At 44.3% G+C, this 12052-nt stretch overlaps 1 protein-coding gene across 1 annotated transcript in view; it reads left to right on the top strand.

Annotated features, from left to right (window-relative positions):
- LOC102198141 (ankyrin-2-like) overlaps nucleotides 1-12052 on the top strand; it is a 96254-nt gene that overhangs the window by 52272 nt on the left and 31930 nt on the right. Inside the window, exons 25-34 of the mRNA XM_013916023.1 lie at nucleotides 3835-3922; nucleotides 5552-5655; nucleotides 7148-7372; nucleotides 9404-9558; nucleotides 9642-9853; nucleotides 10082-10286; nucleotides 10370-10466; nucleotides 10534-10762; nucleotides 10957-11082; nucleotides 11204-11326. Of these exons, the coding sequence (XP_013771477.1) occupies nucleotides 3835-3922; nucleotides 5552-5655; nucleotides 7148-7372; nucleotides 9404-9558; nucleotides 9642-9853; nucleotides 10082-10286; nucleotides 10370-10466; nucleotides 10534-10762; nucleotides 10957-11082; nucleotides 11204-11326 (1564 nt within the window). The remainder of the gene's footprint in view (nucleotides 1-3834; nucleotides 3923-5551; nucleotides 5656-7147; nucleotides 7373-9403; nucleotides 9559-9641; nucleotides 9854-10081; nucleotides 10287-10369; nucleotides 10467-10533; nucleotides 10763-10956; nucleotides 11083-11203; nucleotides 11327-12052) is intronic.

The raw sequence follows: 12052 nt of genomic DNA, 5'->3' as shown, positions 1-12052 counted from the left end.
ACATATCGTGATATGAAAAAATCTCATATCGCCCAGCTCTACTACTTGTGCATTTCTTCCCTTCCCACCCTTTTTACTCACATTGGCTCCGCCCCATTCAGTGTATGCACAAACAGCTAACTGCCTGTATGTTTTGTGTGTGTTTGCAACCTCTCCTCTTCACACTTCACCGTCTGCCTTTTCATATCTACATAATCGAATGCAAAGGTATGTGCTGACTCCATCCACGCATCTGGACTTCTAAGTCTTCAGCACCAAGTTTCAAGTTTATTCATTTATAATGCACTTTCAAAAACAACAGTTGTTGACCAAAGTACTGCACAATAACACAGTCATAGCAAATAAAACAGACTATAGATTAAGAGAAAATGGAATCATGAAAAGAACAATAGAAACAGACTCATCTTGACTTTAAAGCCAGAGAGTAAAAGTGGTGTTTAGACGGGTTTGACGGTCTCCAGTGTTGGAGAGGTCCTGACATGCAGCAGCAATGAGCTCCATAACTTAGGAGCGGTCACGGCAAATGCCCGGTCTCTGTGTTTCAACCTCGACCTTGGGACTTGGGATCTTGGGGGAGAATATCGGGTTAGGAAATCAGGAAGATATATATGTAACGTCTTAAAAACAAGTGTTAAAATGTTAAAATGAATTCAAAAGCTGACAGGCAGCCAGTGTATTGATGCAAGTATGGCAGATATGTGATCCCAGTTAGGAGCCGTGCTGCAGCGTTTTGGACTAGCTGCAGTCGGCCAATTGATGTAGAGGTAATACCAGAGTAGAGGCTATTACGGAAGTCGAGACGAGATGAAGGCAGGGATCGCTTTCTCAAAATCTCTGAAGCAGAGAAAAGGCTTTTGCAAGGAGGCGGAGATGAAAGAAGCCAGTCTTGATTACCTTATTTATCTGTTTCACAGATTTTCATTTCAGGGGAAGACAAATCTGAGTCATCTGTGTAGCAATGGAACGAGAGGTCATATTTATTTTAAACTGAGCCCATTGGAAGCATTTCGATTGAAAAAAGGATAGAGCCCTGGAGGACCCCACAGGAAAGCACGGTCTTTGGGGATAATGAGTCTCTGAGATTAACAGAGAAGGCTCGATTAGATAAGAAGGATTTAAACCATTCCACAACAATCCCTTTTATTCCAACGTGTTGTTCCAGTCTAGAGATGAAGGCTGGGATCTACTCTATCAAAAGCAGAATTTAGATCTAATAATATTAGGATGGCAGGGTCTCCAGAGTCAGTAAAAGTTAAAAGGTCATTAAAACCCTTTGAAAGAGCAGATCAGTGCTGTGGTGCGTTTTAAAACCAGACTGGAACAATGTTGTGTTGATCTAAAGAGGGCTGGAGCTGGATAAGGACGATTTTCTCCAGGACTTTTGACAAAAAGGGCAATTTAGAGAGTGGTCTGTAATTTGATAAAATTGTTGCGTCCAGATTCTGCTTTTTAAGGATGGTTCCACCACAGCATGTTTAAAATCAGAGGGGACGGACTCAGACTGCTATTAACAATAGAAAGCAAACATATACAAGCAGATTAACAAACTTCTTTCAGTAAGCTAGGTGGAATAATATCCAAAATACATTTTGAGGGCTTCAAGTTACTGACTACTTCATTAAGTAATGCATGATTTAGATTTTTATGGGAGCAGGTGAAACGATATAAGAATTGATCATACGAGATCGGAGTTTGGGCATAACTGATCTACTAGACTGACCTGAAAGAGGAAACTCAAACAGTACAGGCATACGGAGTGACAGCCCGTAAGAAAGTACAAGATCCAGGGTATGACCGTTCATGAGTTGGGCCTTTGACTGACTGAACAAGATTAAAAGAGTCTATGAGATTTAAAAAATCAGCAGTCAGCGGAGTATTTGCGCAGCAAACATGAATATTAAAATCCCCTACAATTAAAACACTGTCGTACTTTGGTAAAATTCCTGCCCAGAATTCAGAAAAGTCTAGTATAAAGTTCTTATTATATTTAGGTCTGTACACCAGCACACATAGCACTGGTGTGGGCCGGTGTAATTCAAATAGCTGCAGTTCAAAGCTGCCAAAAGCGTCAGCTGTTAATTGCCGACAGTTAAAACAGTTTTTATAAACAGCAGCTAATCCTCCGCCTCAACCGGTCGTTCGGGGCGAATTGAGGCAGTTGCAGTCTGGGGGGACAAGTTCAGAGAGCGGGCTCAACTCACCAAGTTCAGCCAAGTTTCGGTCACCAGGAGAAAATCCAAGTTACGAGTGGTGAAAAAGTCATTTAAAATAATGGTTTTATTGGCTAGCGACCTAGCGTTAACCAGGGCCAGTTTAGCTTGCACAGGGTTCCCTGCCGGCTGAGATGATCGGCATAATCCACTCCACCTCTGCAAAAACGTGGGGCCGGATGCCGTGGGCAAGGGGGTGGAACTCCAGGTCTCGAGGGCCAGTGTCCTGCAGGTTTTAGATCTCACCTGAATCAAATGATTAAATCATTACCAGGCCTCAGGAGAACTTCAAGACATGTTGAGGAGGTCATTTAGGCATTTAAATCAGCTGTGTTGGATCAAGGACACGTCTAAAACCTGCAGGAAACCAGCTCTCGAGGCCTGGAGTTGGACACCTGTGCTGTAGGCTCTGGATATTATGATGTGGAGTCACCGGTATGATCCAACGAGGAGCCGATGCAAGGGAATGCCAGCAAACAAATCGCTTGTTGTCCAGGGAGAGGTTCTTGAGTAGTCATCGGTAATGTAGCCGGGCATATCGCCACACAGTTTTTGAGTTTGACCAGTATTCCAGCCCGTCTCCCTCGCCTCCTGTGGCACTTCTTCCTGAGGGGAAGGCTAGGTGGATAACGGCGGAGAGACAATGGTACGGTTTCTACCACAGGTGGGACATCCAGGGGGCCTTTGATACTGCTCCTCAACGGTGGTTTGGATTTTTAATAACAATTCGAATGTCATAGACCAAAGAAAACGGATGCTAGTAGAAACAACACCGAGAACAGCTGACGGCAAGCTGCACACACAGGCGCCATCTTTTTTGCATTCACTTTGAAGCACACCTATTTAAATAGACTTGAAATGAGTAGATATGGTTCTGTTTACTTCAGCTGCAGCTAATAGTGTGCTCTTAGGAATGAAAATGTCCTCTGACACTGAGGAATATAACAAAACATTTGTCCCAGAATTCAGAGGATTCGTGTTACCGTCATGTTCAGATACAACCTGACCTTCAGCAGTTTTTTAAAGAGCAGATTACAACCAGAGACCTAAGTCAGGAGCATATCTGCTGACTTAGGTCTCTGGTTGTACCCTGACTTATATGCCTGATTTTCCATGGTCCTGTGTTCCCCGAGTCCTGCGTTTAAGGAACCCTGTTTCTGAGTAACTCTGCTGCAGCTTTGGATCCACAGCTCAAACCCAGGTCGCTTTAAGCAGATGAAGAGCTTTATATTCCCGTTGGTGCTTTATAAAGCTGGGAGAGCACTGGTGACTACACTGGTAAACCAGAATCTCATGTCCGTAGCAACCACAGGAATCTTGGAAAGTTAGGAACGTGTTGACATGCACACATGGTGTTTGTGCTCCCTGAGCTTGGCTCGGCCTTCCAGCCGTATGCAATAAACAGATCAGATGCTTTGGCTGCTGCGTTTGTGTGTCCAGCAGCGCTGCTGTTAAACCAACACTTTACGTACAGTTTTAGCATTTGAACATGCTGTTCACCACCTAATTCCTGGACGTTGATCCCGACCAGAACAGAACTTTAAAGATTATGAATGTCCTGCCGTGCGGGTTGATATCATGGGCTTCACAGGTTTCATGCTTGTGTTTTTCCTGTGTGCTTCAGTTCAGACAGGTCCTTCACGCCCACTCACCACAGCTACTACTCTTCTAAACATGAAGGCATGATGGAGGAGATGCTCACCAGTCACCAGGTACGCCGCATCATCACACAGATCACTAATTCTGTGCATTTTTTAATGTTTATTAATAAGATTTTAAGTTCAAAGTTACATAACGTCAAACCAAACACAAACACACAACAACAAAAAACACAAACAGGAAAACAGGAAAGAAAAGGAAAAAAATAAAAATAAAAAAATACACCAGTTAGCCAGTACAAATCAAAAGTTCAAAAGAAACACCAGTGTCCAAAGATGATCTTCTGTGTGAGTTTAGACAGGGCAACAGAGAGTTCACCAAGTCCAGAAGATGTGGGAAACATGTCCAGGAAGGAGTCAGGGTTTCACACAAACACAAAGTGCCGTCAAATGGGTTAAAATTTACGTTAAGTTCCCATTAATATGATCGAGAAAAGGGCCCCAGATTTCGACAAACTTAAAATGGGTGTCAGCCAAACGATAACCAACCTCTTCAATATACAAACAAGCAATCATCTCACGTAGCCAAACCCTGAACACTGGAGGAGATGGTGATTTCCAGGCTCTAAGAAGAAGTCTTCTAGCTACAATCATGCCAAACATTAAGGCTTTCTGAAGAGGACGTCTGAGTGCCGATGAGGTTAGGGAGCCTAGCGCTGCAAGTACACCATCCGGCTCTAATTTTAAGTCATAAATATATATTAAATATCTCTGCCCAGAAACTCCCGAGTGTAGGGCAAGACCAGAAAAGGTGACCAAGGGTTCCCTCCATTGCTTTGCATCTGTCCCACAAAGACGAAAAATGCTGCATAGCTTTGTTTCAGAAAAATGCAGACGATGAAGGACCTTGAACTGTATAAGTTGTAGTCTGGCATTAACAGAGCGTTCTTTAATCTTCTTCAACCCATTCGCCCACAAAGCGTCCGATATGTCTACTTCCAAGTCCTTAACCCAAGCGTCCTTGATGTGGTTAGCAGGTGGTATAAGTGTAAAAAGTGTAGTAAATTATTCTGTGGATTTTTAAAACGATGCCGTGGGACGATGTTAACCTAAAGGTTGGGAATTATGACACTCGAGTGACGCTCAGGCTGTGGCTGTGGACTGTACTGTTAACCACTCTGAAGTGCTTTGATTCTCAGCTACTTTAGTCTGCACATCAATCTGTGAGTAAGATGTTGTGTGAGGATGTTTAGCACCTGGAGGAATTAGAGTTAGAGCAGAGGAGTTCTGTGTAAGCACCAGTCCATTGATCCAGCCTGGAGGCGGTGTTGCCTTGCAGCAACCATCTGACCCTTTCTGTGTGGAGTTTGCATGTTCCCCTTGTGTCTTCCTGGGTTCTCTCGGGTACTCTGGCTTCCTCCCACACTCCAAAGACATGCAGTTAGTGGGGTTGGGTTCACTGGTGAATCTAAACTGTTTGTATGTGAGTACGGTAAAGACGAGGATGGATCAATGAAAGAAGGGCTGAGGGAGCCTGATTTCTGTTTGTCAGACTTAACACATCTGAGCTCTCAGGATTCAGCCTTAGAAGGGCTGCAACACCACCCGACCCACTCCTCCACCCACGGTTCTGCTGTTTTGTATGGGGATTATATTTCTGTCAAATTCAGGAGCAAGTATATCCCATGATCTTCTCAAGGCCCTAGATGACTGGTCTCTGATAAGAAGTTTGTTTCGTTCCAGGTTTCATCCCTTGCCAGGGAGACTGAGAGGGATTCGTACCGGTTGAGCTGGGGCACAGAGAACCTGGACAACGTGGCTTTGTCCTCCAGCCCTGTCCATTCAGGGTAAGCACAGCAGCACTGAAGGAAAGTCGTAAACAGCATTTACAGAGTTCTGTGAATAAACTGTTTTCTGTGGATCTTCGTAGATGGAAATCCTGCTGAGCCCTGTTCTTTTCCTTCTGCTGGTTTTTTACACTTGCTGGGATTTCTCCCTCTCTGATTTCTTCTGCCTGACTTGTGATTCCTCTCTGTCTGTTGTGGTTGTTGTTTTAGCCACTCCTCTCCGTGCCATGATCATGGAGACCACAGCAGGTGACCTTCTGCACCTTGGTTCCACCTCATTCCCCTTCATCACCGTCCTTCTCCGCTCAATGTGCTCTCCCTATGGAGAGGTGTATGTGTTGCACCGTCCTCGACAGACAACATCTCGTGTATATTCCTGTATTCTCAGCCTGAACGTAAATTAAACATAAACTCTCTGAATAATTTTACAAAGACACTGCAAGTTCAGGAAAACACAGTTTAGATAAGGTTGAAGGTTGAGGACATGTTTGTCGACTTCATTCAGTGTCTCGTGAACTGTGCATTTCTACTAACATGCCACGTGGTGTGGAGACTATTAGAATAAACTTACAGTTTACTCTAATCTCGTCTTCTAACATTAATTTAACAGCTGTTTCAAGTCTGTCGTTGGGTTTTCTAACCTGGTTGTTTGTTTGGCTGAAGCTGAGCCAAGAACCGTCTTTAGTGTCATATCGTCATTTCATCACAGTCGGTCTTTACCCCGCTGGGATGTGTGATCCATACGCATACTTGTGACTGTGCATGGAGAGCGAAGGTCAAACCTGAATGCAGAGCAGCCCTCGTCCATTCAGTGTTGAGAAAACAGAAACCGAAGGTTGAGCGAACGTTAGCTACCATGCTACAATCATAGAGTTGTCCGTGGTAATAAGTAGTCTATGTTAAAGTGCAGCTATCCTTTTTTGTAACATCTCTATTTGAAGATTAAACATAGCAAAGAAAACGCATTGTTCTGGTCTGCTGTTTCCACGAGCATAGATTGGCTAATGCTACGTGATGTGAGCTAGCTTAAGTTTCCTATTACTGACCTCGCTGAATCAGTTCACTAAAGTTAAGACTATGCTATAGTTGTGCTGTTGTTGCTACACGGTCTAAGACAAATAAGCTCACTTAGAAAAAACCATAAATAAATATAGTTCATGAAGAAAGTGTGTTTGCTTCTTTAGAGAAGTTTGATGAACAAAAGTGTCCCAGGCCAACACGCCGACAGGATCTTCCTTAGTCCTCATATCTCGTGCTTTCTTGAGTCTTAACGGGGCCTTCAAATACGTAGTTAACGACTTAACTGTTGCTTGTGTTCAAAAACTCGAGCAAGTAAACAGCTGTGGTCCTTCGTGTAAGTGTGCATCTTACAAACTGTTCAAACCAAACAAAGCTTTGCCGTCTGCTTTCTCACCACTTAATGGAGCTGAATTAGACTGAACTGGATAATATTGGCGTCTCATTCGTGCATGTATCTCCTGCTTCCTCTCAGCTTCCTGGTCAGCTTCATGGTAGACGCCAGGGGCGGAGCCATGCGCGGCTGTCGACACAACGGCCTCCGCATCATCATCCCGCCGAGGAAGTGCAGCGCCCCGACGAGAGTGACGTGCCGACTGGTGAAGAGGCACCGTCTGGCCACCATGCCCCCGATGGTTGAGGGGGAGGGTCTGGCCAGCAGGCTCATCGAGGTGGGACCCTCTGGAGCCCAGTTCCTTGGGTAAGACAGGACTAATGATTGTAGAAGCTTCTGGATGTGTGGAGGTTAACACTTAAAGTCTATTTATGGCACCAAATGCCAACAAATGCCTCAAGGCGCCTTACACATACAGATGATATAATATTATTTGCTAGTAGCTTTGAATATTTTATGGCAGTAAGTTTCCAGGCAGGACGAAAAGTGCTTCTTTTCTTTGAACATCTATCCTGTTATTAATTTGTATCCCGTATAAATGCAAAGGTTACAAAGTGCTGCCCTTTTTCTTTCAGATTAATTTGCCAGCCTCTGCCTGACTCAGACTGTCTCTGTATTTGCTCTCGCTTCCTCCCAGTGCCAGCGGTCTGCCAGCATGGCCTGTTTATTTTCATAACAGCTGCAGCGCGACTCTTTCTAACCTTTCTCCCTAACACTTGATGAAGCAGCTTTTCTGATTAACTCCAGCTGCAGTGTCTCGCACCATGATTGGTTTGATATGTGGACTGAAACTCTGCCCTCTGCTGGTAACGTTTGAGATGGTCACAGTTACAGATTTGCTGCAGACGACAGAAGTTTTTGCTGTGATGTGAAATGTTTCTGCAGCTCTGCAGTGAAACTAGCCCCACACGGCCACAATGATGAGCTCATTTCAAATAAACAGATTTAATTTGAATAAAAATGCAGAATAATAGTCTAACAGATTCAAACTGGCTTTATCAGAGGACTTCTTCAGTGACCAACACAGTGTGTGTTATGGAAATGTAAAGAACTACAAAGTCAGTCTTCTTTATTATGAAAAGAAGGACTTGAGTATAAATATAAGCGCAGCTTTGGGGTAAATGTTGTATGTTTTTATTTGTCATTTCTTCGTGATGCTCTATTGGACGTCCTGACTGTGCAGCTAAGAGAAAATCGGCGCTCAACCCAAACATTGTGTGTGCTCTTTCTTCCTCACTGCTGCATACGGACGCTCGGTCAATCACAGTAAACTCCACCTCCCCAGTGCCCCCCCACCTCTAAATGAGGGAGAGAGTTTGGTTACCCGAATCCTCCAGCTTGGTCCACCGGGGACCAGATTTCTTGGGTAGGGTGGAAACCAGTCTGTGGTTTTGCATATGAAACAATCCATGGATGCCAGTTTCTTTGTTACTGTGCTGTCGTGTTTGTGCTAATGCTGCATAATCCACTTCATTTAGTGTCCGTGCTTCCAGCCACTGCTTGTCACTTCTCTCCTTCCTGCTTTGCCGTTTCCCTTTTCTTTCTTCTCATTCTCGGGGGAAGATTTGTCTCTCACTTATGTGTGAAATTTAAATGGTTGTGTGGCCTGTAAGTCGAAGGGAAGCAGGAGAATATGAGTGCACGCGTCAGTGATCGGCTCTGTATGGTTTTTATTTAGAGTTTATAAGAAATCACATGATGTCACCAGGCAATCTTTGGCCTTTTCACTATATTTTAAATTGATGTGTTTCTCCTGCCTGAGTGGTCAAAGTAAATAACATCAACAGTATTTGGAGTGAAACATAAACAAATACTACAGGCCAGGTAACCATATAAATATCACATATGTGTTTGTCCCGATGTTGGCCTGCAGGACGCTTCTTGTAGATACTCGTTGTAACTAGTTTGTGATTGTGCTCATCAGGTAAGTGTCAGAGTGACGTTTTCTAACTATTGCAAATGGATGACACACTGATCATAAATCAACTTGAATGTTGTGATTCAAGTGGATCCACCTGAGATTTGCTGGTGCAGATGCTTTTATCCAGCACAGCTCTACATGTTTATCTGAGATGCTCTTTATCACCACGTGTCAACACATCAGCTGCAGAAAAAATAAACTGTAATTTACATAGCAGTGAAGCCAGAGCAAGAGGAGCGATGCACCCTCTGTGTCTGCACAGGTACAGTCGGGCTCGTATCCAGATACAAAGATGAACAGTCAAAGAACAGGAGACTTGCCTCACTACATGCACAAATGCACTCTTACCTGTTATATTCCATCACACCACGCGCTTAGTTTTACTTGGACTTACCCAGCGTATCTTGTTCCTCCAGTCCTGTCATTGTGGAGATCCCTCACTTCGCTGCCCTCCGAGGGAAGGAGCGCGAGCTGGTGATTCTGAGGAGCGAAACAGGAGAGAGCTGGAAGGAGCATCACTGTGAACACACTCAAGAGGAGCTCAACCAGATACTCAACGGCATGGACGAGGGTCAGTCTCCGACACTGGCTGACGACATCGCGGCGTCAAACGATAAAGGCCTGATCACGTCTTTTCTGTCTCACCTTCTGCAGAACTGGAAACTCCCGAAGAGCTGGAGAGGAAACGCATTTGCCGTATCATTACTAGAGATTTCCCACAATACTTTGCTGTGGTGTCACGCATCAAGCAAGACAGCAATCTGATTGGTCCTGAAGGAGGCATCCTCAGCAGCACTGTTGTACCACAAGTTCAGGCAGTTTTTCCTGAGGGGGCGCTGACCAAGAGGATCAGGGTTGGACTGCAGGTAAACAGAGTGTGGTTAGCTTTTATATGTTCTCTGTTTTGCTGTCATTATGTTGTTCTTAATATTCAGAGCTTTAGTTTTAAACCATGGAAACAAAACAGACTCAACCTTCTTAAGTTGCTGTGATTCATCGATGTCTTTACTAAATGGACTCAAAAGAGGTGGATAAAGCACATGTGCTGTCTGCGTACAGTTGCCTCACAGCCAGGCTTTCCTCTTGTCTCGCAGGCCCAGCCAGTGAGCATAGATGTCGTGAGGAAGCTCCTGGGGAACAAGGCCAGCTTCAGTCCCATTGTCACTCTGGAGCCGCGCAGGAGGAAATTTCATAAACCCATCACCATGACAATCCCTGTCCCCAAGAGCAACTCCGACCCCGTCCTCAACGGCTTTGGAGGGGACACACCCACCCTACGATTGCTTTGTAGCATCACGGGTTAGAGAAGCCGTAGAAAAGTTCAAATCTTAACGGGTGAAGCTGAGACGCGTCTCCACATTCTAACATTTCATGTCACGCAGGTGGGACAACGCCAGCCCAGTGGGAGGATATAACAGGAACTACTCCGTTAACTTTTATTAATGACTGCGTGTCCTTTACCACCAACGTGTCTGCCAGGTAAACCAGCTGAACCAAATATCAGCCACGGACACCAGCTCGCTCCTAACCCTCTTCTGATTTCTAGGTTCTGGCTCATAGACTGTCGGCAAGTCCAGGAATCGGTCAACTTCTCCACTCAGGTGTATCGGGAAATCATCTGTGTCCCTTACATGGCCAAGTTCGTCATCTTCGCCAAGACCCACGACCCGATTGAGGCCCGATTGCGCTGCTTTTGCATGACTGATGACAAGATTGATAAAACACTGGAACAGCAGGAGAACTTCGCCGAGGTGGCGCGCAGCCGAGATGTAGAGGTGAGAAAGGAGAGCGGAGGGAGTCTAACACCAAGTTATACAAGACAGAGTTCGGGAATGAAACCCCAATAAAATAAAAAACCTTTGAGTGGTCGACTCCAGTCTAAGAAGAAGAAATATCTAAAGAAGGATGTAAACATGTAAGATGTCAGGCGTGATTATTCCATCATGTGTGCATGTGTTACCTTTACTAGGTCCTGGAAGGCAAACCCATCTATGCAGACTGCTTTGGTAACCTTGTTCCCCTCACGAAAAGCGGCCAACATCACCTCTTCAGCTTTTACGCCTTTAAGGAGAACCGGTTAGCACTCTTCATCAAAGTGAGTCATCTTTTATTTCTTCTGAGCAAGCGCTGCGAGTGTCAGCCAATGTTCTTCGTATAACATGGAATCGGTTTAGCAATGAGCAGCTGGCTAACGTTGACCCGCTTGGCTTTGGCAGATCAGAGACAACACTCAGGAGCCGTGTGGCCGCTTGTCATTTATGAAAGAACCCAGGAACTACAGGTCACTTGCACAAAATGCTATATGCAATCTCAACATCACACTTCCATCATACTGCAAGGTAAGGATGGCGCGCCGATGCTGCTGGCGGTCGTGTGTCTTTATGAGTAAAAGCTGCGTGCTGGTTTCAGTAGTTTAACATGGAAAGTCCTCTGGTTGCTTGTAACTCTAGACCGTGTTGCAATAACACATATTGTCAATGTTCCCTCTAATGTTTCACGTGTCTGAACACACAAACTCCCTGAGCGTCGCACTGTGAGCAGCAGCAGACGTGTGCACTGTGGTCACGCCAGCATCCAAGTTACATGTTTATTAAAGTAATCAAATTACAGCATTTATGTTAGACTACTTTAAATTAACTGCTTTAGCCCACTTACAATGAAAATTTAAACAAATCTATTTCATGACCTGTAGCATGTTCACACTATTGGAAGTAAAAATAACTTGAACTCCAATTTTAAAAACATTTTCTTTTTTCTTTTTCTTTATTAATTTTTTTGCTCTGACTGTATTCTGAGTCTGTGGTCTGGGAGAGAGTCTGTAAAGTACAGTAAATAATGACCAATGTTGGGCAATTAATTATATAGTTACTTCTTCAAAAAAGTAACTGAGTTTTGCAAACAAAGCTTTTTGCAGCCGTTTACCTAAAAATGCAGCCAAGGCGTTTTTAAACAAACATTTCAAACTATTTACAGAACAATCAGCTGTTCTGCATCAAATCTGATGCCACACAGATTATTTGTGTCACAAAAAATAATTTCTGTCCACTATGAGATGAAGGAGAACA

The sequence above is a fragment of the Pundamilia nyererei genome, unplaced genomic scaffold, assembly GCF_000239375.1.
Source record: "Pundamilia nyererei isolate P.nyererei 1_Seehausen unplaced genomic scaffold, PunNye1.0 scaffold00433, whole genome shotgun sequence".
Lineage (NCBI taxonomy): Eukaryota > Metazoa > Chordata > Actinopteri > Cichliformes > Cichlidae > Pundamilia > Pundamilia nyererei.
The sequence above is the reverse complement of the archived record's forward strand: the minus strand, read 5'-3'. Positions and strand labels throughout refer to the sequence as shown.